We start from the raw sequence: 26,100 nt of genomic DNA, 5'->3' as shown, positions 1-26,100 counted from the left end.
CGGTGTAAGTGACGGCATTTATCTACGACGAGAAACCATCGTGATGTCCATCTAGAGGGTTACACCTCCGATCATGATGGAGCACCAGCAACGTCAAACCCATGTCAGAACCAGGGGAAGAGACGAAAAGCACAGACAATTGCATTCCCAGTCCAGGTTTTCCGATCAATCACACCCAGCTAAATCTACCGTAACATCAGCTTCTTGTTTGACTCTCAAAAGCCGAGGCAGTGTGGAGGATCGACCAAGGTTACACTTTCAACCAAAAAAACACCCATCGAACCACCAAGAGTGTTCAATACACTGCCGGAATAGGAAATTCCTATTGTAGAGGGTTGTCTAATTTACACCTTATTGATCCATGACTCGACAATCGGACTTCACATTTTCTTTTTCCACGCGTGGTTTTGTGCTCCTCATTTCCTTTCTTTTCTCGTGTCTGCTTGTCTTCTCACCGATAGATCTCGTGTGGAGATGGACGAGCATGGCTTCCAGGGGGGTTCAAAGAAGAAAGTAATTGAAAATGGGGTGACTTGCCGTTTTGACAGTTTTCTCTATAGAAACGGAAGGGATTTGAAGCCGAGAACGGAATCCGGGGTGAGCCGGGACGAAAAGAGTCAAGCCAAGAGAACAACCGAGAAGAGGTCTTGCGGAGCCGCAAGGTAAACGACCCAACTAACAACATCACCAACCATGATTACGGTCTTCATTTACATGTGAAGTGACAGCTCAACACTCACAACCAACAGCTTCCTCTTCGGATATGAATGTAATCGCTGATGAATCCGTTAAGCGACATGTAGTAGTTATGTCAATGGCGCGGCAAATTAGAACCAGAGAAGCTCTAGCCGTTGGTGTTGCTTTTTCTTCCTTTCTTTTTTTGGCAGACTTTTTTTTTCTTCACCACGCTTGACTCTGGGAACATTTATGGAGACAAAGACATCCCTGTCTTGCTCTCAAGGCATTGACACACACCTGGTCTAGACTTTTGAGCAAAGTTGAAGAAAATCCCATGTTGTCTTCTGAGACATTGCTCTCACACACATGCGCGACATCACGGCCTACAGCCACGAGGTCGCCTCTTTCTGCAGCGTCTCGGTCGACTGTGGCTTATGCCCTGTTCCTGGATCATTCTCCACCCTTTGACGCGGGCATTGTCTGGGAATAAACTCATTTTGCCTTGTCCAGCTGAACGGTTTCTTCTCCGTGCAGGTAAATCTGGTCAGATGCTCATCTTGGAGGCAAATCTCGTCCCTGAGAAGCTGAGGAGAGGAGTCGTTGTTTGCCGCTTCATAGTGAAACCAACCAACAACACACTTGTCACCACTAACCAACACAGCGAGACATTCACTTCTAGCCCTATGCCATCTCCACCAAAGCTAGCTACCCGTCCACCGAGTACGGATCCGACCGGGTCAAGTTCCCTCTTGTCTCGAGGATGAAAACGGAGCAGAGATAAAAACGGAGGGCAGCGTAGAATCAGGCCATCAAGAAGCGAGGCAGCCACAAAGCGTGATGAAAAAGCAAGCATGCCTACAGGTCTCCTCGGAGGACGCCTAGCCGCAGTTATGCAGGTACCATCGAGGGGGGGGCACAGTTTGCATTGCCTCCTCTTCTTTCTCGTGGCGGCTTTGCAAGGGGAAAATATTACATATTATATCCATTACTTCTTCCTTACCCTCGCTGCATGCTTCTTGCGTCTCTCCACCATGAAGGAGAATTCGAAGTTTGAAGAGAATACAACTTGAGATATTATGCAAATCTTACAGACCTTGGTCCACAGAGGGCTTTTCAGCCCAGAGAATCCACATTACACAAGTCCATCTCGAGTTGCCCATCTCGGAAGTCATGATTTCGTCTGAACAAGGAGCGGAACGAGTGCCGATCAAACAACGGCCCGCCATCGCTTGTTAGCGAAAAAAAGGCCTTGCCATGTAAAAAAGCCGGTCAAAGAATCCGATACCAAGATTTGAACAATTCCGTCATTGATGACAACGTCCGTGTGCTGAGACAGGCAGGGGTTGTTTCCTCTTCACCGGGGCCGTCGTTTACGTACGCTCGGCCAGAGTTCATGTAGAACCCGGTTGAGCCGCTTGGTCCGAGTGCAAAAACGCGGAAACAAACATTTGGAGGCTTTTGATGCGAGATAACGCCCTCTTGGCCAGCAGACTCGACCAACAGACTTGATAGCACTGCCCTCATCAACTCGAGACCGCCATCCTTTCTGCCTTGGCAACTGCCGACCTGCTGACAGCATTCATTAAAAGCAAAGCCTTCCTCGTCATATGCCCTCTCTCCAAGAATCCACTCTCAGATAGCCTCTCCCCAGGGACACCCTTGCCCTCCACACTACGAATCTACCATCCATTCTTCAAAAACCGCATCTCATTGCACCGTCACATATCTCCTGCTTTGCCAGAAACACCGGCCACGTCGCACCATGCCATGTAACGCTGAGCCCGTTGCTCTGGATTTCAGCCCCAACAGCGTGGATGATTGTGAGAGTTTTGTAACATGTCGGGCATCCCTCACGATTGGAAATCACACCTCGATTGGATTTTTTAATGTCGTAGTGCAAAAGCAAGAAGCATCAATGCCTTGGATGAGGATTTGAGATGCGGTCGAGTGCAATATCTCGACAAAGCAATCCCGTGAGCCACAACAGCAGCAGGATGTCACTCTGTGTGAAAGAGAGGCTGGGCGCCTCATGTAGACGACACTGGTGCATTTAATGAATTTCCGCGGTTGCCGAATTCGAATGCCGTGAAGAAAGGGAGTTTTCTTCTTGGAATTGGGTAAGGAAGGATGCTGGCGTGCGAACCCGACTGCTTGACGTTCTTGGTGATGCTTCTGAAAAGTCGTGATTTCGACCGCATCTATGGTGCAAAATTCACATTCCCAATCCCGCCTGGAACTAGAAAAAGATGGTCCAGAGCAAAGTCAAGTAATCATGCTTCTTGCCATTCTCACGAGCTATTACCACGTAAGCATAAACGTGCATCAAGAATTTCCTTTCCAAATGATGGTTCACTACAGGGTAGTGCTCACGAGGCCTCACATCCACTCCACTCTCAACGCAACAGCTTCTCGTTGAACAATCTCTTTAACAATACCGATTCCCTGGAAATCCCCCGTATTAATATTACACACTCCAACCCATAGTATACATTCCCCTCCGAACAAGTCTACCCAGACACGCTCCCATTCTCGCAAGAATCTCTCGCAGGTGTATAGTCGTTCGTGATGCATCATCCTCCGGTAGGCCTTTCATTATTTACCGACTCTTTGCCTTTTGTCATTTGCCGGCCGTCTCATTGATCGCATAACATAGCCCGTCAACCACTCGTCTATTCCCCGTGACACCTGAATGCAAAAAAAGACTTGTGGCTATCTTCATCTTAAACCTCCTCGGTGCCCACCGCCTCGTAGCCACCCCGCTCTCGTCGACCCGTCAACTGCATCAAAGTAGGACTCTCGTACATGGCAGTATAGTCGATCTTTTCGCCGCCGAGAACAGCAGTTCCCGTTTCTCTCTGTCCAAAGACCGGGGCGGGATCACACCAAAAGTCCTTACAGTTGGTGATGCAGCCTCTGCTGTAAGGGTTCTTCTTCTTGCGCTTGTTCTTGGTTGACACTGCTCCTCGGCCAGTGATGGTCTCGATGAAGGGGTCGACACCCAGGATACGGCTCCACTGCTTAAGCATACCGCCCTTGTGCTTGTGAGAGTGAGCAGCAGGAGTCGATGCGGACAGAGATGGGTGGTTTGGGTCGAGGGGCGCGCCGGTCGAGGTGAGGGCTGTAATGGCAGTGCCATCCTGAACACCAAACATGTTCTCGTAAGTCGTCATGGCTCGCGAGACCTGGATGAACTGGGTGAAGAGAAGCATCGTGACCCAGAGGAGCTGAAGGCTGATCCAAACAGCCAGAAGCGCAGTGTAAGAATCAGCGTTGATGAACTTGCACAGACCAGGGCTAAGGACATTGCACGAGTCTGAAGCCTTTGTGCTGATAATCTCGAAATCTGCACATTGTAAGCGATTGCCGATGTACGTGAAGAGAGAAACTTACAATAATACAGCAGCCAGTCATAGGAAATGATACCGAGAGACAGCGAGATGAGGTAGAAGAAGAAATGTCGGTGGTTGTTAACACCAACGCAGTTGTATACCCAAGGGCAATGGCTAAACCAGTCAGTATTGTACATGTCTCAAAGGAGAGAAAAGCTTACTGGTCATGCTTGGCAACGCACCGCTGGCATCGGCGGCAGTGCTTGCTTCGCAGAGGTGTTCGAATCATGCACGTAACACAAAAGTTGGATTCGTCATACTTCCACTGCGCGAGCAGCTCATCAATGACAGCCTTTTGCTCCGCAATGCCGTTCATCTTGGGCACGAAGCCGGGGTCGTATCGCATGCTGGCAACGTAGAAATACGCCGTCAGGCCATAGGAGATGGCAAAGAAGATGTTGAGGAACAGATGGCTGTGACCCTCGGTTGCTCGCAGAGTTGTCGCAAAAAGAACTGTCGTCAACCAGTTGACCCCGACCAAGAACAGAGATGCAGCAAAGATGCCGGTAAGCCAGGGCTGTTGATAATTAGAAACGAATCATAAGGCGAGTCAAAGTAGCATACCGTCTTGTGGAAGTGTCGCATGTCGGGAGGTGCATACTCCAAGACCTGCTGCGCAACCCACTGAATACCATACACGACAGCCAGGCCGAGGGGCAGACCGATGTACACCGGCGCGTGTGCAACAGCCATGAGCATGCCCCATACAAGCACAAAAGGCCAGAGGAACAGGAACCTGGTGACAAACGCCCTCTTGTCCTTCAAGAAATAGCTCGCGCCAGGCCACGGTGGCACCGCGGGGTGGCCGTCCTCGTTGAATCCGCATTCCCGGAGCGCTCGGTGCCAGGCACCCTCCGTATTGAGCTCGCTGGCTGTTACGGCAGGAGTCTTGCCAGTCTGAGTCTTTGCGAATCGATCGGCGCCATATTCGATGAGCTTGAGGATACATCCCGGATTTCCCTTGACCAAGGCCCAGTGCAGAGCGGTAAAGCCTTGCTCGTCGGTCGCGTGAACGCTGGCGCCCCAGCGGAGAAAGAGGTCAACACATTGCGGAAATCCCTTGTAAGCCGACCACATCAGCGCCGTGTGGCCAAAGGTGTCCAGGACATCGACGGGAATGCCCTGGTGGAGAAGGAGTACGAGTAGGAGGACGTTTCCGTTAAAAGTCGAAATGTGGAGGGTGTTGTAGCCCTGGGCGTCGGTGATGAGAGGGTCTGCGCCGTGCTGGAGGAGCAAGTTGACGGTGTAGTAGTGGCATCGCTGAGCAGCCCATTGGAGAGGCGTCGCCACCGACTCGCCTCCTTTCCTGTTGATCTCGGCGCCGTGTTCGATCAGGAATTTGCACATCGCATACTGGTTGTTAATTGCGGCCCACTGGAACATAGGTCAGCCATCGCCGTCATCGCCAACTGCAGCAGACGACTCACATGTAGGGGTGTGATTCCCTCGTCGTCGCTGTAGGTCGCGTCGTATTCGCCCGACTCGAACAACTTCTCCATGGCCGGAACGTCTCCTATCCTGGCCAGCTGCATAATGTCATCCGCCTGGTTCTGGCTGTCGTCACCGGGAAGGCTACCCATCTCCACTTCACTATTGAGCTTGGGCGTGGCGGCATTCGACTTGGACGACATCTGAATGGGCGCAGTTGGCGCACCAGAGGTGCTGCTGCTGCTACTCATGGCGAAGGATGATGATGAAAGCCAGGGGAACCGTAGATTCGAGGCGCGCGACTGAGGGGGAGCAACGGATGCTCGGGACTCGACAAAAGATCAAATAGAGACAATGGACAGAAGAGGATATTCGATTATTCGTACAGCATAAACATCATCAGACTTCCCACGCGCAACCAGGGAAAATAATGAAGAGGGAGAGGAAGAAAAAATGCCAATGCTGACCCGAACGAACTGACCAATTTTGGACAGCGGCGCGTGGAGAAGGACTACGTATTACTGAAGCCGTGATGCCGAGCGCGGCTGAGCATTGGCCTTGCCTAAAGGGGCTTAGCCGCACGCTTCAGACTTGCCGGTGACGGGGTGCCGTGATTGCAAGGGTCTTGTGGCTGATTGCTCCATTTCCCCCTATCCGCTTTCGGGGGTGTGGCTCGTGCTGTGGCTGTAGGGTTCCTGTGAGTGGCTGCGCCGTATTGTGGCGTCCGGTGTAGGAGCTCGCCGGTGGGTGAGGTGGGTTGGCCAGATTATCGTTCACACAGCTTCACATCCTGGCCGTCGAACAATTGCATGCGCAGACGTCGGTTTTGACGCTGTGGACGCATTTCGGATACCCTTGAGTAATCCGCCTACTCTTCAACTGCACAACAATCGCAATCACCGCAGGCGCCCGTTTGGTGCCGCATCATTCATTCACAATGCCCACCTTCACCGAGGTGGTCGAGGCCATCATGACGCCTTCGGCCACAACAATCATCGTCGGCGCACTCATCATCGTTCTCGCCCCGATCATCCTCCACGTTATTCTGTCCTCCTCAAAGACCTACACCGTCGCCCCGACCGTCCTCCTCATCGGCCCCTCCAACACCGGCAAGACCTCTCTCTTGACCCTCTTCGAGCGCGGCTCCTCAGGCACCGAGACGCACACCTCGCAGGTTCCGCAGTCGGTCGAGCTCAACGCCTCCACCGACTCTGCTACCAAACACTCGTTCCGCAACCACGATGCCACCGATGGCACGTATACCAAGTTCCTCCTCGTCGACACCCCCGGGCACGGCAAGCTGCGCCTTGTCGCCATGGAGAAGCTGGCCCGCACCGACAAGCTCAAGGCCGTTGTCTTTATGGTGGACGCCGCCGCTATTAGCGAGCAGGATGTCCTGGCACCCACCGCGGCGTACCTCTACGACGTGCTGTTGACCCTCCAGAAGCGCGCTACTTCCAACTCTAAGACGAAGGTGTCTATTCCCGTTCTGATTGCCGCCAACAAGATGGATCTCTTCACCGCTCTGCCCTCGACACTCGTCATGACGAACCTGGAGGCCGAGCTGACCAGAATCCGCGCCTCGCGAAGCAAGGGACTGTTGGACTCTGGTGTTGGAACCGACGACATTGGCTCCGAGGAGCAGGATTCCTGGCTGGGCGAGTACGGTTCTTCCAAGTTCACCTTTAGCCAGCTCCAGGAGTTTGACATTGACGTCGAAGTCCTCCCTGGCAATGTCTCTGGCGATGGCCCTGGCGCCGACAAGTGGTGGTGGTGGATCGCCCAACGGGTGTAAAACCCAGGGAAGCAAAAACAATTATGAAAAAGGGCGGATTGGGATATCAGTTGTATTAATGACTTTTTCTTTTTAATTTACGCTGCTGGTCCCATCACATGATGCCATCCATTGTAGATGTTGAGTCTACCGTCCCAAGATCCATGCCCAGTTCTAAAAACCGAAATCGCCTGCCTTTAAAGATTTCCTACGCTTCTCTATCCCGGAACGCCAGACGTGAATGTCGTTGAAAACATGAGTACTCGTTCCGGCCTCTCGCGAGGCTCACTCCCCTCCTTCTTACAGCTTCTTGTTGACCATCCATGTGAGGAGGTCCACCTTTGTCACGACCGCGATGGGCTTGGACAGGGACTTGGAGTCGTCGGCCTTTTCGGTCACGACGGCCGCACTGTTCCACTCAAAGAACTTGCTGAGAGTGCTCAGAGGGGTGTCCTTGGTGATCTCGACAAACTTCCTCCTCTTTCCGGGGTTGATGGGCGAGGCGAACTCGCGGGGGTCGGTGACGATCTCGTCGAGACGGGCAAAGTCGAACATGACGTCCTTGACCTGGCTCTGCGCGGTGGCGCGGCCTCGAGAGATGTAGCTCAGCAGGTTGCCCAGGGTCACGAGACCAACCAGCTTGTTTCCAGAGGCCGAGAGGACGGGGAGCTGGTCGAAGCCCTTGTCGCGCATGGTCTCGATGGCCTCGGAGCACAGAGAAGTAGCACCGACTGATGTGACAGGCTTGAGGCGGAGAGAGGCGATAGTTTCGCCCTCGTAAGGGTCCGAAGACTTCTGGGCATCAGCAGCGGTGGACTCGATTCCGTTGACGGGCAGCAGGTTGTTGGCTGCCAGCCAGTCGTCGTCGGCAAACTTGGAGAGGTAGCTTCGGATGCTGTCGGGGAGGATGACGACCACGACATCACCCTTCTTGAAACCAAACTCCTTGACCGCGAGGAGCATGGCAGCCATAGCAGAGCCGGAGCTGCCACCAACAAGAAGACCCTCCTCAGAAATGAGTCTACGGGCGAGGTAGAAGGACTGCTGATCGTCGGTCTTGTACCACTTATCAACAATCTCGCGGTCGAGAACGTCGGGAATAAAGTCATAGCCGATTCCCTCCACCTTGTAAGACTCGTTGGCGTGCTCCTCGTTCAGAAGCTCGGGCAGAGCAAGAATACTGCCCTGAGGATCCGCCGCAATAACCTTGATGTCCTTGTTATGCTTCTTGAGACCCCGCGCAAGACCAGTAATAGTACCACCAGTACCGGCGCCAGCAACAATGGCGTTGATCTTGCCGGCGGTCTGCTCCCAGATCTCCTCGGCGGTGCCGAATTCGTGGGCGAGCGGGTTGTCCTTGTTGCTGTACTGATCAAGGATGTGGGCGTTGGGGATCTCCTTCTCGAGGCGCTTGGCGACGCCGATGTGAGACTCGGGGCTGTCCCAAGCAGCCTGCGTAGGGGTACGGATGATGGTGGCGCCGAGGGCACGGAGGACCGAGACCTTCTCGGCGGACATCTTCTCGGGGAGGGTGATGATGGTCTTGTAGCCCTTGATGGCGCCGACGAGGGCGAGACCAATGCCACTGCAATGGTTAGTTACTGCGAAGATACGGCTGTAAGCATGGTAAATCTTACGTGTTTCCGCTGGTAGGCTCGATCAGAGTGTCGCCGGGCTTGATACGGCCGCTCTTCTCGGCCTCCTCAATCATCCTCAAGGCGATTCTGTCCTTGACGCTGCCGCCAGCACTGAACAGCTCAGGCTTGACGTAGACATCGCACTCGATACCCAGCGACTGGGGAATCTTGTTCAGTCGTACGAGAGGCGTGTTACCGATGAGCTCGGTGGCCGACTGGACGGTGGCAGCACGAGGAGGAACGTGGGGGACCTGAGACGCCATATTCGCAGCGGTTTCTGAAGAATGAGTAAGCTGGAGAGTATAGCTTTGGAATAAAAAGAAGAAGAGGAAGAAAGCTTCAAAGCTCTTCTCATACGAGAAGACAAGCACGCCACGGCGGAGTCTTGCACAGTCCACCACGATCAAATCAGAGACATTCGAAGTGGCGGGACGGCACAATTAGCAAACTCTACCCCGCCAATGCCGAGACTATCCGTGAATGGCTTAGTCAATACCGAGACACCGAGCCGAAAGGAGTAGGCGGTGAAGGGCCACGGGAAAGATGATTGTCATGATGCTCAGCTCATGGGTGGTTGTGATATAGATTGTGAATGATTTGTGCATTGGTTGATGAAAAGCTCATTGAGATATGAGTTATGGCGCATGAATGTCTCTGATCTTTGCTATTTCTGCCAGATGGAGCTTGGATGTCGCCATTCTCAAATCCGACGACTGTTCTCTAAACCGAGAAGCCCACTCTAATCCGAGCAGTCATTTCTAAACCGACAGGTAAATTCTAATCCGAAAGTATCCTTCCAATCCGGTGACCGTTTGATGCTCTAATCTAATCCGATAAGTGTTAATCATCCCGGTAAGCTTAGCACAAGCTGACGTAGTGTTTCAAGCTTTGAAACGGTCTGCGGGCAGTCAGCCATATTTGGTGCTCTAGGTTAAGGGAAAAACGAGGCACCACTATAGTCCCTATGAAGGCTTTTGCATATCTCCCCCAAAGGATAGCCAGAAAAGGAAGATAAAAAATGAACAAATGTATTTGACCAAGGTATCTTTGCCATCATAGATATCTTTTTTTAATATAACATTAGTGAAAGCAGAGACCTTAAAAGAAGAGTCAGAGCAAAGGCTTCACTTAACCCCGGCGGTGTTTGCATCATCATCATGCTGCCAGCGGCCGCCACAAGACCAAGTTAGTCCTCCAATTGGGACAACCTACCTAGAGCTCAAAATAAAAAGCCATATCCCAAAGACAAGACACTTTCGAACCGAATAGACTCTATCATAACAACCTCTTACAGACCTTTCTGCCTCCATCTTGTCCTCTGTTTCCTTCCATCACCAATTGATGACCACTCTATCTCTTAGCACACAGTCATCACCCCAACCTCCCCTCCCATGATACAATGCATCTCGTATGTTGAACGACAATATCCATCTCATGACGATAAGCCCTTCAAAAGTGCCTTCTCCCTCTAACAAAGTTCCCTCGCCTTCCCCACTCGCCTCTCCCGGAGCTCATCCCTCCTATCACGGACCTTGCTCCCCTTGATATCGCAGCGTGAGCACACAAACGATTGCCGTCTCGGGGAGCTCCTCTGCGCACCGCCCCGCGTCTCTCTGTAGCACCCTGTAATTGTCTGGCGAATCAGGAGCTCGTGCTCTCGCGCCACGACATGGGGGTAGCGGCGCCAGCCCGTTGCCAAGACCCTTGGCCATTGCGACCTGCCATTTCTGCTGCTGATGCCGATAGGCCAAGGGCTACATGGAGTTTCCTGTCTGGGAATGATCCGCTCTATCTGGCACGGCGATCATGGCGCTGTGTAAGTTGAAGTGTCTTGAGCTATGGTCTGAGGTTAATTACAAGGTTATTTGAGCTGCGGGTTCCTGAGCTATAAAAGGGACATGCAGTCGCGTTGCATTGAAGTTGCACCAGAGACTGCAAGGCGATCTCTGCTGAGGACGACTTGAGATTGCCCATCAATTGTCACCATGAAGCTTCTCGCGAGTCTTCTCTACGGAGCTCTGCTCCTCACTGATGTTTCTGCCAAGAAGTTGACTGCCAGTCAAGTTGAGGGTGACATCAAGGAGCAAAAGTAAGCTATCACAAGTCAATGCGAAAAGACATTGTTCCTAACTATGTCAGGCTTCGAAAGACGCTCGAGGATCTCAACAAGATCGGCACCAAGAACGGCGGCAACAGAGCTTTCGGTCTTCCCGGCTACAAGGCTTCTCTTGACTACATCCTCGACCAGGTCCAGGGCAAGTACGGAAAGTACCTCGACACCTTTGTCCAACCCTTCAACCACACCTTTGAGCAGACGCGAGATATCTGGGTGCGCGGACCTGACGGCGAGGATGTCTATGTCATCACCTTGATGTACAACACGGCCACTCCTACCCCCGATGGAGTGACTGCGCCTCTTGTCCTCGTTCCCATTGATGATGAGCGTGGTTCTGGATGCTTTGAGGACCAGTGGGAGGGCATTGATGCCACCAACAAGCTCGCCCTCGTGAAGCGTGGCACCTGTGCTATTTCCGACAAGCTCAAGCTGGCAAAGAAGGCCGGTGCCCGTGGTGTCATTCTCGTCAACCAACTCCCAGGCGAGAACATCAGCAGTGCTACTCTCAGCGCCGAGAACCTCGGTCTGATTGTCCCCGTCGGTGTTATCCCTCTGGAGATCGGCACTGCCTGGCGTGAGCGCATTGAGGGTGGTGAGACGCTCGAGGTTACTCTTCTCGTCGACTCTATTGCTGAGACTCGAGAGACGTGGAACATCATCTCTGAGACCAAGCAGGGTGACCCCAACAACGTTGTCATGCTGGGTGCTCATCTCGACAGCGTGCAAGCTGGCCCCGGTATCAACGATGACGGTAGCGGAACCGCTGCTGTTCTCGAGATTGCCAAGTCCTTCACCAAGTACAAGGGCTACAAGAACAAGGTCCGATTCGCTTGGTGGGGTGCCGAAGAGTGAGTTTGATTTACTTTACACCTTGCGACAATACTGACACAGTGACAGGAGCGGCCTCGTTGGATCTCTCTACTACGGACAGCAGCTTTCTGAGGCTGATGCCGACAAGATCCGGTTCTACTTCAACTACGACATGATTGGTTCTCCCAAGCCCAAGTACTGGGTTCAGGCCACCACCGATGCCGACAGGATTGGTGGAGATATCCTGGCCAACTGGCTGCGCAAGAAGGGCAAGAAGCCAGAGTGGGAGTGAGTATCTCTTCATCTTGAACATGGAATATGACTAACGCGGAATAGGGAGTTTGACACCTCTTCTGACTACGTTGCCTTTATCGAGCTCGGCATCCCATCCTCCGGCCTCTTCACCGGCGCCGACGCAGAGACCGACCCCTGCTACCACCTCGCGTGTGACACCATCAAGAACATCCACTGGGGTGCCCTCACCCTCAACGCCAAGACTGCCGGCAGGGCTGCTGCTCACTTCGCCCTCAGCCTGGACGGCGTCCCCCCTCGATCCAAGACCAGCACCAACCCCACCAGCAAGAGAGCCGTTGCTGCCAAGTTTGCCAAGTGGGAGGAGAAGAAGAGGATCGCAGGAAAGTCTCATAGCTGCGCGCACAAGGAAAAGATTGTTGTTTAAAGCTTGATGAGTGATGTGTTCATGTAGGGGATTTGGAGTTGAGGTTGGTAAGGGGGTAGTTAACGTGTATTAGAGGATTTATGTGTATATGACAACTATACTATCTGATCATATCTCATTATATCATTCTGAATCTTGGCATCATTAATCATTAAGCATGCTCACTCGTATAGCTGGTATGTTGTGGGTGATCTATTGGATGGCCTCAAAAAACGCAGGCAAAGGCCATCCAATAGACCGGATCTCGTCTTTTATCTCCCCAAAACAAACCCTGTTAGACTCTCATGCCATGCGTATTCTGAAACGCTCACAATAATACAATCTGAGCCCATCTTGGTGTTGTTGCTAAGGCTTGAAAGGCCGCCCCCTCCATCAAACAACTCGTGGAGGATTCTGGGGTTTGTTTGGATTGGCGATCGGAATCGCCCTGTAGGTCGGAATCTTGGGACCGCCTGGGACTTGTTCCCTGTCTATAACCGGTGGAGGGAATTGCAGGTTGGTGGTGGGCACGGGGATGGTCCTCACCCAGCGGCCTTCTCCTTGTACCGGCTGACTCTTCCGCTTCTTGGGTGTCTTGCTTGCGTGAGACTTGGGAGGAGGAGGTGGTGGGTAGTAGTACTCTTGCTGTGCCTGCTGAGGCCAGTACCCTTGAGTTGGTTGAGTCCAGTATGTTTGAGGCATGGGTTGAGTCCATTGTTGTGGTGGAGGTTGGCCTTGTGGTGTTTTGCCTCGGCGGACTTCACCCATGGCTTCCGAGTAGCCATCCGACATGTATGAGCTCCCGTAGCTGCACCGTTTGCTGTGAGGCATCCTCCGACCTGGCGGCACGAAATGAATATCGTTTACCCGTCCTGAACGGAGACAGCAGCGTATGACGATCATGAGGATGATAAAGACGCCAACCACGGTGCCGACAATGATGCCGATCTCAGTATCCGTGAGACCATTTGGGTTTGAGTGATGGGATGTGACCACGGGACGGTCCGTAGCGTCCACGCCTAGCGTGACGTAAGTTGTATAGGTGGTGGACGGGAGGACGACAGTCTGCGTGATGACCTGGGCCTCCTGTCGGATGGCCTTGAAGTGGGGGAGCGCCGTTGTCGTGGCCATATCTGAGACGATCTGAAGTAGAGAAAAAAGTGAGGTTATTCACAAGGAAATGTGCAAGGAAATGTCGCAGAACTCAGGCAAAGACGACGTGTCGGCCTTTTGAGGAAACCCATCTTGCTTTCCAACCTCGTCCCACACACGCATTTCGCCCACGGCCCCCCTCCCTCCTTGATACACACCAGTCATCTGAACATTTTCGCGCCGCTTCTCATAGAGAGCGGCCCCCAACAAAGAAGAGCTGCACTGGTTTCCTAGTCGGGCATGCCTTGAGTGGCCCTACCCGATGCAACCGTATCTCGAAAAACTGTAAGAGGGTCACTTGGACCTGGGCGCTGGCCAATAGCACGGGGAATCGTGTGAGTGAGGGGGTTGCGTGATGCAGCCTGGAAACCAGGCTGCCAGCGCTGGTGCGTGCTGAAAGAGAAAACAACAAGAGGGAAAAAAAGATGACTGCATTATGCCTTGCTGCGGTGTTTTTGGGATGCTTTGTTTGGTTCGCAATAGCTTCGCTGTGGGGGTTCGGGTCATGATCGTGATGAAGTCTAGTACGGATCCGTGCCTGCTTGTCCAAGCTGGGTTCCCGTTCGCAAAGACGGCATGTGTCTTGGCATATACATGTGTATTATTCATCTCTTTGTCTTCGCATGAGTCAGCCCTGCCGACTTTGTTTACTTTAGATGCAGGCTGAGTCTCCTCGCGTCCCGTCCCTGTTAAGACGCGTCTTTGTCTCTGAGAGACGCCAACGATCTGTACTCTTATCACCTCTTCTCAAGGCCATTTATATAGTGGCTGAGATCACCTCAAAGTCTATATCGTTGGCATCACTGTCGTGAACCATGCATGATTGTTGAGTCTCGTGATGAGACTCCCCCAGGTATAACTGGGCTACGTCTCACTGAGCCTTTTGAGCCTCTCTTGTGCTTGAGCCAGAAATGATTCTATGGGCAGTGTGGTGAAGCTTGTGGGCGGCGAGGAAAGAGAGATGATGTTGACGAGTGACGTATGAGCTGACTTGTAACCTCGTACGATATCACCACTTGCAGGACCGGGCAAAGTGCAAGACGTCTCTCAGTACAAGAACGGCATAGTTATATAGCAGTCCATTAATCGCGTTTGTCCCAAAATGTAGAGCCGGTGGCTCATTGTGCGTCTCAGACTCGTTTATTCGTTGGCACTGCTGCGCGAACCTTGCACTCCGGCTGGTGACGCAGACTTGCAGCAGTTGCGGCTGCTGCCGAACGCGTTCTCATCTGCCGAATGAGTGTTTTTTTTCTTTCTGTTTGAAATGAGGAGGACATAGGTACGACAGGGAATTTCGATACTGGTTCTCTGTAGAATCTCGGAGAGATATGTATGATATCCTAGAAAATATAGGGAGAGCAGGAGAGGGAGTTTGCTTCAGCTCGTGCTTCAACCACTCAAGTGCTAAGAATCACGATTAATTCCATCCTCACAATGTCAAGATTCTATCCAATGACGACAAAAAAGCCTCTCAGAAGCTGCTCCTTCACTCCACCGTCACGCTTAGGTTGAGATCTCCATCCGCCGTGATGAGCTTGGCCAGATCCTCGTTATGTTGACGATCATACCCGGACAGAGCATGGCAGTACAAGACCAGCGACTCCAACAATGGCAGCAACTTTCCGCTCAGGGAGGCTGGGCTGCCTAGATCGCGAGGATCAACTTCAGGCATCGTAGTGAGCCGAGTCCACGTAGGGATTCGATTTCTCCGTGGATCTGGTTGTAATCTAGGTACCTGGCGGTATTTAAATCTAACTCGATGAGGTCTTTCGCAAGCTCCCTCAGCATCTGGCCAAATAAAGCCAAGTCGAACGTCGTCTCGGATATCATGTAGTCGCGTGCCTGGTCTCTGGGCTGGTAACTCAGACCCATCTCGAGTAAAGGCAGAGCAGGCTCAGGACCGAGATGGATCGCCAACCAGCGGATGTTGCTACAGCGCGTGAGTATGCTCCTCATTCCGGTCATGTCGAGGAAGCATCGCCTGAGCTCAAGAGCTTCTAGCTTCGAGACGCGGTCGGACCACTTTAGCTCTGAGACGTGACGCCCCTTGCACTCGAATTTACAGACCCTCAGTATCTTCAGGGTCGAGTGGAGGAGTAACGGCTCGAGCTCAACCATGTCGAAGTTCTAGCGGCGATAGCGGTCTCTCGTCAGCCGTACCTCTGTCAAGTGTGGTAGGCAACACCTTGAGAGTTCGTTTCTTACGGGCTCATCTTCTTGACCACCCAATATCCATGGCAAAGGCGAGGATCCATTATTGGGGACCGTCGATGGTACAGTGATATCAATTAACCGAACCCGAGGTGTGAGGGCCAGGATGAGGGTATCCAGCCCAGTACCAGATGGCATTGGGCTGAGTGCCGCGTCAAGTCGGCCGCCACCGCAGGGGGCAAATCCAATAGCGTGTGTGCCTCATTCAGCAAGTCCACGAACGCACACCCTTACCCTGCATCCATGTACATTTGCAGTGGCCGTGATATAAGGTCCCAGTTGTACAAAGAGATGGCGCCAGTGGCCTGCCCGAGCTGTGGACGGACGACGAGTGATCGGATAGTTAATGCGCAAGCATATTGTCCATGGCTAAAAGAAGCAAGATGAAAGGTACGATATAGCATGGGTTGAGCGAGATCTCGAAGGCGACGAGAAACAAGGCAGAGAGAGAGCAGGGCCTCTACGTTGGCGCGATGAGGCCTGGAAGGCTTGAAGGGCTGCCATCTCTCAACGGGAATATCGTCTTCGAACAGGGAGAGTACTAGATATCAGCCATGATCTGGTAGTGAGGCCATGATAACAAGATGATCAAGTTTTGTAAGATAGGTAAATATTTGGTGGTGCAAGGTTGAACCAGTCGTTGGATGCCAGGCCAGGTTGACTGGCTGACCTGATTGGCAACTCAGTGCAAGGGAGGACTAAGAACATTGGCTGAAGCCAGTCTGATTGATGGCTTTTGCTATCTTGCGCGGGAAGTTGGGGTAGGAACCGACCAGATCTCCGAAGGAAATGTGGACATGGCCACGGACTGGCTGGTTAGCCACATCGGGTGGCTCCTCATCATCGACAACGTCGACTCGGAAGAGGCTCTTCGCGTATTGCATCGCAAGTTCCTGACGGCCGGAATGCGAGGCTCCACCCTGATCACGAGCCGGAACGAGTCGGTCAAGCTCAGGTGGACTACTATCGACGTGGGCAACATGAGCGAGGCAGAGGGCGGACAGCTTTTGGCGAATATCACCGACGCTGAAGATGCTGCTGAGGGCCCAGTATCAGATCTCCTCCAGTCTCTAGGATGCTTGCCATTGGCCATTGACCAGGCTGCCTCTTACATCCGAGAGGCCGAAGTTTCCGTGGCAGAGTACCTCGATTTATACCGCCAAGAGAAGTCGGAGTGTCTAAGTGAGTATCCGTCGACGGAATACAATCTCCAGAGCCGAGAAACCGTCATAACAACTTGGACCATCTCGTTCGACGCCATTAAGAAGGATTCACTGGGAGCAGCGCTACTACTACAAATGCTTGCCCTTCTGGACACCAAAGAAATCCCCCTGACCATCTTGGAAAGCTGCTTGTCGGGACAATTCTACTGATCTCCTCGTGGCGAGTTTGAAGCAGCGCCAGAAGAAGAGCAATGGGTGCCACAGCTGTTGAAGAAGGTTCTTCTGAGTCGCAAAGGATACATCGATGCCAAGAAGATGCTAAGAAGATTCTCTTTCATCAAGAGCGGGTTGGATTCGTCCTTGATCTACATCCACCCTCTTGTCCACTACTGGGCGGCCTATAGCTTAGAAGATGATGAGATCAAGAACGATTTAACGCTTTGTCTCATCGGTTTGGTCACTTCCGTGTTTGAGAAACAAGATAGGCTACCTCCATGTCTTCCCAGAACCTACGGTGCTAGGGGCATCGAAGAAGGTAAGCTGGGGATATGGCCTTGGAGGCAGTATCTTCAGTTGGCGAGCCATGCAAGACGATGTTTGGTCCTCGCCCAGGGCATCCCACAGAGACCAATCCTTCCTGCTATTGGACTGCCTCTCTTGCAAGTCCTCGAATACTCAACGTTTGAAAGCCTTGACAAGCCAATAACCTTCTAAACAGGATTCGCCAAGCAGACCCGGCTAGCTACGCGACGTTCTCTACGCAAGTCTGGCGTCTGCACCGCTCAGATTTCTGTCCCTGTCGGAAAGAGCTACTTGAAGAACCTTCTCGTGAAGAACCCGTCCCGAAACCTTTATGCAAGGATTGTCGCAAAGTTCGATCCTACATCTATGACAGGATGTGCGGCGATGTCAGTCCATCAGAAAGAACACGAAGTCTCACTTACCTTGTTTCACTTCGTGTCGTGCCTTATGACCGCCTGAAGCCCAGTCTCTCATCCGACCTCAACATAACTCATCCAATGGTTTCATGGATGGGGAGATACTGCGTCGTTCTGATGCGATATCTAAAGTTAAGGTCTGCCTGCGAGCAGGCCACATACGACGAAGCGGAACGAGAGGGGGTTGAGATATGGCAGGAAATGAGAGAACTTTGCGGAGAACAGTCGGAAGAGTGCCGCCGTGCGGCATTCTATGCCTCCAGTACGGCTGGGGACGAGTCACTGCCTATTCTCAATGAACAAGTAGACCAGACTATCCGTTGCCCGGTTCAATCATGGTCCTATGAACGGTGCATCATCCGGTATCTTGAGAAGTTGTTGGACCGTCGGATGCGACCTGAGGCCGAAGATTGCCTCAGAAGAGTCAGGATTGCATACAGGAAAGCGGGGATCCCACTGAAAGTAGCTGAGCAAGCCTTGGACTTGTTAGATTCCGCAATGGTCAGTGTCCTGTTTGCGAACTCGGCCTCTCGAATCATGGGTTACTAATGTCTTCGTACAGGACTCTAACATCTTCACCAGAGATATCCAGATCTTCGTCAAGACTATGTGGGGTCCGACGATTTTGCTCAACTCGAGAGCTTCTGCCACAGTGGGGAGTTTATATGATGAAATTCATTCGAGGAGCGGGCACGCCGCCAGTGAGGTGCGACTGATATATGGCGGCAAAGCTTTGGAAAAGGACCGAATGCTCTATGAGTATGGAATCTCGGGAAATGAAACCTTGGACTCGGTCATGAGATTGCTCAGGGGCATACAACCATCGGGATTGCTGGAGACGTATAACTTGTAGTTGCTTTCTTTTCTGGCGATAAGTGTCCTAAACCAAGAATCCCCGGGTGCCTTTCATGGGCTGTTCCTATCATGAAATTTCTTTGCTACCTAGTCTGAATGCCAGAGAGGCGCAGGCCATGCAAGCTTGAGGTTTGTCTCTTGCTTCTCCGTTATCACACAAATTGTCTAGAGTGGCTGCATCGCTTGCTACTGAAAAATACAGCTCAATGCATGGAGACTCACATCGAGGCTGCATGGCTCTTGGAACAAACTTTGGGGATGGAGGTAAATTCTGCCAATGAGCCTTATAACTGCGTAGGGCCCATTCAACCGTCATTTACATTCAATACACAGCGCAAAGGAATATGATGTTTAAAAAAGGCATCACAAATTCTTCTCTGACTCTACGGCCCGATTCCATCTACCGCACAAGTCTGGAAGATGACAAGGCCAATCCTCAGGATCTCTTCACCACAGCTACCCGTTACTTGGACACCTTACGGAACCTGAATGATTCTGCAGAGCGAGAAAATCTATTCAAGAAGGAGCTCAACGAGATTCTGGTACACTACATCTATGGGAGCAACCGAATCGAGCATGCTGGGCTTGGCCAAGAGGCGACGTTTTACCTCTGCCGAAGGATACTCAACCAGGGCTCAGTGCCGGCCTTTGATGGAAGGGCTACTGATAAAGCTGGTATGGAGGAGCTGGCGGTTGATCAGTTGCTGCGACAAATACCAGAGAAAGAGCTCCTACGCCAAGGCCGAGAAGTCGTTCAGCACCTCCAAGCCTTCGAGTACCTCAATCATCACTTTGTGGCAGGCGGCGAAGACCTCACCGAAGACCTCATCAAAGAGACCCATGCAATCCTCTGCAATGGGGTGTCAATCCTCGATGAAGAGCTGCCCGAGGTGCCTTCGGAGATGTACGCGGGCCGTTATCGCAATGTCGCCTTCGGTGCCGGCTCGACCATGTTCATCATGCCCAAGTACGTCCCGCAACGGATGAGGGAACTCTGCAGCAGCCTCAAAGAGGAGATCCAAACCATAGAGACACAGGGTTATGTCGCCCCTTTCTCCCTTGCTGCGAAATACTCACTGCAGTTTGTGGACATCCACCCCTTCCAGGACGGCAACGGACGAATGTGTAGAATAATTCTCAATGTGATCCTTCGCCGCTACCTCGGCATTGTCGTGGCAATTGGAGAGACTGATGAAGATGTTAGGGAGTACATTGGGATCAAGAAGAGAGCTTCCATGGAGATGGCAGGGCATGGGGAATATGCGACGTTTGTGTTGAAGAGGGGGACAAAGACGATACAGAAGCTGAAGCAAAAGATTCATGGGAAGAAGGCCTGACGCAGTGACTTGTGCAGTTGCTGGTCATTGAGTAATTTAGATCGCTACAAAGGGGTTATAACTGGAGGCCTTGTCTCTGCAATCAAGTCATTGCGATAACTCGACCATCGCTCTTTTGGCGGAGACGAAGTTTGGCATCCATTGCCCACCTTGGCGGTTGATAGTACGCGACAAGCCTCAGACGAGATGGCGAGAAAATCCAGAGATGACGTTATAAAACATTTACTTGTTCGTAATAGATAGATATCTACTACCTAATAATGACAAAAGGCCAGAAACGCAAGACATCGCACATTCCCCTCAGAAACCCTACCTTCCCTCAATCTCAATGCTCAAGCCGTCAGACTCGGGTGGTCCCTTGTACACATTCTTTGCGTGGACAAAGTACCACACAGCCGATATCGTCATGAAACCGAAGAAGACAACGACGGCATAGTTCATGGTAACGGGGGTGACGGGGATGGCTGGGGGCATCGAGAAGAGGACCATCTCAAAGGCGATCCACGAAACCGCGACAATGTTAACGACCCAGCCAAATCTCTTTCCGAAGGTCCAGGGTGCCGTGTTGACTCCAGCTCGTCCAGTGAGCATTGAAAGAAGAATAGGAATGCAATACGAGATGGCCAGACCAATGACGCCAACGGAAACAAAGGCGTTAAAGGCTGAGCTGGAGCCGAGGTAGATCAGACCCAAAAGCATTTCGATAACGGTGGTAAGGACCAGAGCGTAGATGGGCGTACCATGACGCTTGTCGACCTTGGACCACACCTTGGAAAGAGGGATGGCGTCGTCTCGAGCAAAAGCCCATGTTGTTCGAGAGGCGGCGACCGTGATGGAGATGGAGCAGAAGAGGGTGATGATGAGGACCAAGGCCGTGAGGGCGATGCCGCCGGCTTTGGTACCCGTGACTCGGTAGAAGATATATGGGAGGACTTGGCCGAGGGGCGCTTCGAGAAGTTCTGCCAGGGGTGGGAGAGTGGCGCACAAGGGGATGATCTGACGAGAGTTAGCTGACAAGTTGTAGATATGGATGGTAGGCACTTACAAAGAACAAACCAGCGACGAAACCGACGGGGACGCAGAGCGAGATGGCTCGAGGGAGCTTGACAGTCGCATCGCCGCATTCCTCAGCCATGGCTGTGATCATGCCCAGGGCAGAAAATCTGTGTCTGTTAGTCAAGAACTTCTTTGAGATAGCACGTTAACTCACGTATAAGCAGGGGGTAGAGCTCCGATCCAGAAGGAAAAGTCTCCCCATCCACTCAAAGTGTTGTCATAGTGGCCCTGGGCATGTCAATAACTAGATCCTTCTCGAGTTTAGGATGTCCAACTTACCAGAGTGTAACTGGGGGAATGTCGGCCATCAGCTGCCTTTGTAGAAAGGAATACGCAAGCAATGAAGATGGTGATGGCTGTAAAGGCAGCACAGAACGTGTCCACAGTTGGTAGAAACTTGTTTCCGAATGCGACGATAAAAAAGGTGACAAGGCAGAGACCGTAGAAGATAAGGAGAAGCTTCCAAGGCTGCCAGTCGTAGTCGGGATAGTAAATACCGACGGCGGCAGCAAGAAGAGAGGCAAAGCCAAAGTTGACGGACAGGGTGATGGTCCAGTTACCGACGAGCCATGTCCAGCCGGTTATAAAGGAGAGGACGGTTCGGTACTTCGGAGAGGCAATCTGGAAACTCCAGTAGTAAGGACCAGCGGATGTCGGCCATCTGGCAGCCAGTTCTCCTAGAGAAATTGCAATGCATTCGTCAAGAATACAGACGACGACCCAGCCTAGGAACATGGCAAGCTGGCCGCCGCCGTAGATCGAGTTGATCAGTGGTGCACCGAAGCCATAGGGGATCTATCAAAAGTTAGACAAAGCATCAGAATGATGAAGAGGAACTTACAGCAGCGATAGCTAGAGATTGGAATAGCAGTGTGAACATGGAGCGATTGCGTCGCAGTTCGGGCTTGTAGCCCAGGGCACTGAGGGCGGCGGCATCACCAACGGGAGCATCCTCAAATTGCTTTCCCTGCTGATCAAATGACTTCACCTGCCGGTCGCTATCACTGCCCTTCTCAGACACCATGATGGCAAAGAAGTAAAATGGGAATCAACAGTAGTGAGGATAAAGAAGTGCTGAGTCGTCTCGGGGATGTGTTGTCCGTGAGGCAAAACTCACATCCAAAAGAGCAGCCATCGCGTCGAATATAAACCCCGTCTCCCATAACATTTGACGGCTCCCTCGGCGGTGACATGTCCAGCCACATGTCTGATAGGATAGTCTCCCCCCCTTGTCTGCGACAAGCTTTCAGGGATGATAAGCCGCGCCGTAAAGAACCCTGTTTCCCCGGATTTTGGGACGGGATTTTTTTGCCTAGAAGGTGTTAGTCTGACTCGCGCGGATGCGACCCCCGCCCCGGGTGGTCTTTGGCTGTGGTTGGTGGGTGGACGGGAACTCGAGCCTGAAGGGGAAAGGCGGAGGGGGGGTAATAGGTTTGCCACTAGGACTTCTGAATGCTGGTCGTTGGGACAAGGGTTTGAGATAAGGATGTCAATCTTGTTGCCGCTTGTGTCTTGGGATGGTACCAACGTGTGTGACAGGGACTTCTATGCCAGAGTCGGCAGTTTTATGGCCCAGGTGCTGAGTTTTGGGGTAATGGGCGTAAACGATGCCCGCTATTCACATACGATTAAACAAGTCAAGGCCTATTGATGAATCTATTGGATTTTGGGTATTTACTCGAATTATTCCCCCCACGTCAACCAAAGACAGTCTCATACTTGAGATCAGCCATGACGTCGAGCCAATGCACCGACCCCGGCACCGCCTCACTGTCGTACCATGACCAGACAGCCTGTAGAAGTTCCCGAAGTATGACAATAGGGCCTACAGCGGGACCTTGACCAAATCCCCTCAGCCTGTCCATGATGAACTCGCGAGCTAGGCCCACGTCTGAGAAATGCCTCTGCTTTGGAGACTTGGAGTCTCCGATCACTGGGTAAGACATATCCGACCAGCTTGTATCTGACAGCTCCAACTTAGGGGGTGCCTCCTCCGTAGATATTGTCTTGCACCGGAGTCCGGAGCCTACGCCTAGGCATAGTAAGGGCTGAAGACATCGGATTGACTCTGCTGGGATCTCCGAGAGTATCCCGGTTATGTATAGAGCGAGCGATGTCGGCCATGTCGTTTTTGTAACGCTCCCTGAATCTATCCTATCTGGTAGACGCCTGGAGACGAGATCAGGAAATGTCTGGTAGAGCTGAAGAAGCGACGATAGACGAAACACCTCGGCAGCGCGGTGCAAGTCCATGTCCAGACCATCTTCCTTGCGAATTTCGCCCGCATCCTCGATAAGAGCTGGTACCTCGACCGATAAGAGTGTCTCCTCGAGGGCCTGAGCTTCGTTGATATCTAGCATCGCCTGCCACATCACCTCATACGTGGGCGCGATGCTGCCTCGCCACGTATCGCGAGACCTGCGACACAAGGACATGGCCTTTCCAAAGAGCGCGATTATCTTTGGCGGAACGCCGGTCCAGGGGTGTAGGACAAAGTCGTACGGTGGGTAGGTTGCGGGCGTCCATTCCACGAGGGTGCTGATGTCTTCCTTGTAGCTCGTCACGATACTTCTGACGGATTCTTCGTAAATCAGGCACTCTTTGAAGAATTCAACGAGCTTTTGATCTTCTTTTGTAAGATACTTGGATCTCATTTCCAGAAGGGACAGTATCACCCGGACATGACGGAGGTATTGTAGCCCGAGCTGCTTGTGATCCATCCAGCAGAGCGATGAACTCAAGCAGAAGAGAGATATAATGAGAGCGTGAGGTATGGTCGTGACGGTATTCGGCGCTTCAAATAGTTTCCTCAGCTCGTGTATGATGGCTTCGGTCGCGATCCGTGGAGCTGACGCAGCAATCTCTTGGATCTCAGGCTGGCGCTTGACCAACGAAGCAGCTGCCATGCTCTGGAGAGAATAGAATAGAGGTCGTGACGAGCCCCATAGGGAAGATCCAAGTCGTCGAAATGGATTCGTTGGGGAGTCGTAGGCTGCCCAGGCGCCGCACACGGATTTGAACCAGAGCTCAATGAGGAATGTCGATGGTTCGGAGATGGCTTGTGCTGGGGAACTGATTGGTATATAACCTGAGGTGCAGCCCTTGGAGACAACAATTTGCTTCTCTTCAGCATCTTCGGAGTTGCTCGGGGTTGGCTGGAGTGGCTTGAGCTCAAGCTTCGTGTTTGCTGAAGCCGTCAAAGCATGATCAGCTTTAAGATTGACTGGCCTCAGACGTCGTTGGGTTGATGGTTGAGAATAACTTGTGGCGACAATGCCAGCTTTCGCCCCCTTCTCCGAGGAAGAGGATGGTTGTGTAGGGGGGAGACTTGGAGTGGCCCCGGACGATCGAACATGACTCTGCGTGTCTGAAACATGATGCTCTTGAAATGACACGGAGGCGGCAGAGATGAGTTGATCGAGATTGGGGGGATCATTGGTATTGCGCCTGCTGCGCCGCTCATGCTTGGTCGACCATTTGAGCGTCTGCTGATAGCCAGGGCAGACAATCTTTCTGTCTTTACAATTTTGACAGCCTGGCTTGCTCTCATCACACTTCAGCTATGGAGGGGGACGGATTTTGTCAGCCTCGAGAGCGATAAGGATGATAGGACAGGTTGGTACCCTTTTCGCCTTGCACACCTGGCATCCCGACCGGGATTTCGTCTGCCCCTTCATATCGTATGTTTCAACAGATCAATGAGTTTGAAAAGAGGAGAAGTTGCATGGCTCGGCCGAGGAACTCTGGGCGGTTCCCACTTTCCCCAGATTCTCTCTCGAGCCTCAAAGCTGGGCACGCTAAGAGTGAAGCCAATGGGATGTTACCGGAGATCGACAAGGGAGACAGAGGCTATTCCCAATCAAGGAAAAAAGTCCCGTTGGTATCTTCGTGCGGGGTTGATTTATCTTGTGCAGACGCGCTCATGACCACGGCTTTTGTTCATGAATTGGTTTGCGGAGATGATTGATCACGGGGACAGGAGATGAATGCGTGACTCTTACGTGTTTATTCGTATTGTCTGTTGTTGATTATGTGGTTGGGGGGTATCTTGGAGCAGGGATTCTTGACACCATGGACTTGGCTACCCTGAATGGTAACCATTTCCCTCTGACGCTGCGCCAACAGGTAGTTTAGTCGCGTGATGATGCATTAAATCCTCTAAGCTTATAATCTAAAAGCTAGGAGAATTTCTTGCCGGTCTTGGAAAGGATGCCCATGAAGGATCGTGCTTTTTGGCGAATGCTACTACGTATTGTTGACAGGAGAGGGGCCTGTGACCCTATGTAGAAAGAATCTTGCCAACAATCATTACAGCAATTAAAAGGTCTTCTTTTCACACCTTGAAAGCATCTTGATCGTCTTGACATGCAATCTGAACTGACATGTCGGCCGTGTATCAAAGTCGAAAAAGGCTAGACCTCCGAACAGGGGAATAGTATCTCGGCAATTAGATGCCGATCAAGATATGGGGATGCCGAGTATCCATGATTTCGGTCTTATCTTATCCGTGAATCCATGCAAAAACCAATCACTCGGACTCTCGTTATCTCCAGCATGGCATATCTTATCCTCCACGTCCAAATCATGTGTTTCTCTTCATCATGAGACTATGAGCGATTCTTCTCAACACCATGGCCTTGCGGATGGGTCCATACACCCAACCTTAATCTGACCATGATCCAAGCACGCGAAATCCATGAGATTCATATCATTTTCATGTACCCATAATGGAATTTTCTCTACTTCCAAAACCAAGTTGCACGACTGAGCCGTTCATCAACATTACACCATGCCGAACTATGCGTATACTCGAGCCCAGCTACCGCCCTTCATATCCTCTAGACGATTTATCAACAAGCACACTGCGTATTATTAACAAAGACTAGACGTTTATATCA

At 52.0% G+C, this 26,100-nt stretch overlaps 8 protein-coding genes across 8 annotated transcripts; 3 read left to right on the top strand and 5 right to left on the bottom strand.

Annotated features, from left to right (window-relative positions):
* Positions 1 to 3,398: 3,398 nt before the first annotated feature.
* Positions 3,399 to 5,746, bottom strand: NCS54_00614200 (Palmitoyltransferase; the record flags this gene model as incomplete). The annotated part of the gene is made up of 5 exons (XM_053151615.1): positions 3,399 to 4,021; positions 4,069 to 4,181; positions 4,229 to 4,584; positions 4,632 to 5,441; positions 5,495 to 5,746. 5 exons carry the CDS (start codon positions 5,744 to 5,746, stop codon positions 3,399 to 3,401), a joined length of 2,154 nt encoding a protein of 717 aa, XP_053007590.1.
* Positions 5,747 to 6,432: 686 nt separating this feature from the next.
* NCS54_00614100 (Signal recognition particle receptor subunit beta) lies at positions 6,433 to 7,290 on the top strand (the record flags this gene model as incomplete). Its single annotated transcript, XM_053151614.1, has 1 exon — positions 6,433 to 7,290. The coding sequence occupies one exon, from the start codon at positions 6,433 to 6,435 to the stop codon at positions 7,288 to 7,290; it is 858 nt and encodes a 285-aa protein (XP_053007589.1).
* Positions 7,291 to 7,569: 279 nt separating this feature from the next.
* NCS54_00614000 (Cystathionine beta-synthase) lies at positions 7,570 to 9,280 on the bottom strand (the record flags this gene model as incomplete). The annotated part of the gene is made up of 2 exons (XM_053151613.1): positions 8,907 to 9,280; positions 7,570 to 8,854 (listed from the first exon to the last, which is right to left on the bottom strand). The coding sequence occupies exons 1-2, from the start codon at positions 9,167 to 9,169 to the stop codon at positions 7,570 to 7,572; spliced, it is 1,548 nt and encodes a 515-aa protein (XP_053007588.1). The 5' UTR covers positions 9,170 to 9,280.
* A 1,611-nt stretch (positions 9,281 to 10,891) lies between these two features.
* On the top strand, positions 10,892 to 12,511 carry NCS54_00613900 (Peptide hydrolase; the record flags this gene model as incomplete). The annotated part of the gene is made up of 4 exons (XM_053151612.1): positions 10,892 to 10,995; positions 11,046 to 11,870; positions 11,920 to 12,120; positions 12,169 to 12,511. The coding sequence occupies 4 exons, from the start codon at positions 10,892 to 10,894 to the stop codon at positions 12,509 to 12,511; spliced, it is 1,473 nt and encodes a 490-aa protein (XP_053007587.1).
* Positions 12,512 to 12,883: 372 nt separating this feature from the next.
* On the bottom strand, positions 12,884 to 13,621 carry NCS54_00613800 (Hypothetical protein; the record flags this gene model as incomplete). The annotated part of the gene is made up of 1 exon (XM_053151611.1): positions 12,884 to 13,621. The coding sequence occupies one exon, from the start codon at positions 13,619 to 13,621 to the stop codon at positions 12,884 to 12,886; it is 738 nt and encodes a 245-aa protein (XP_053007586.1).
* A 5,535-nt stretch (positions 13,622 to 19,156) lies between these two features.
* On the top strand, positions 19,157 to 20,146 carry NCS54_00613700 (Fido domain-containing protein; the record flags this gene model as incomplete). The annotated part of the gene is made up of 1 exon (XM_053151610.1): positions 19,157 to 20,146. The coding sequence occupies one exon, from the start codon at positions 19,157 to 19,159 to the stop codon at positions 20,144 to 20,146; it is 990 nt and encodes a 329-aa protein (XP_053007585.1).
* Positions 20,147 to 20,455: 309 nt separating this feature from the next.
* NCS54_00613600 (Hypothetical protein) lies at positions 20,456 to 22,226 on the bottom strand (the record flags this gene model as incomplete). Its single annotated transcript, XM_053151609.1, has 5 exons — positions 20,456 to 21,142; positions 21,192 to 21,309; positions 21,357 to 21,430; positions 21,482 to 21,997; positions 22,044 to 22,226. The coding sequence occupies 5 exons, from the start codon at positions 22,224 to 22,226 to the stop codon at positions 20,456 to 20,458; spliced, it is 1,578 nt and encodes a 525-aa protein (XP_053007584.1).
* A 673-nt stretch (positions 22,227 to 22,899) lies between these two features.
* NCS54_00613500 (Zn(2)-C6 fungal-type domain-containing protein) lies at positions 22,900 to 24,879 on the bottom strand (the record flags this gene model as incomplete). The annotated part of the gene is made up of 2 exons (XM_053151608.1): positions 22,900 to 24,762; positions 24,826 to 24,879. 2 exons carry the CDS (start codon positions 24,877 to 24,879, stop codon positions 22,900 to 22,902), a joined length of 1,917 nt encoding a protein of 638 aa, XP_053007583.1.
* Positions 24,880 to 26,100: the final 1,221 nt, after the last annotated feature.

This window comes from Fusarium falciforme, chromosome 4 (assembly GCF_026873545.1).
Source record: "Fusarium falciforme chromosome 4, complete sequence".
Classification (NCBI taxonomy): domain Eukaryota; kingdom Fungi; phylum Ascomycota; class Sordariomycetes; order Hypocreales; family Nectriaceae; genus Fusarium; species Fusarium falciforme.
This window is presented reverse-complemented; position numbering and strand designations above follow the sequence as displayed.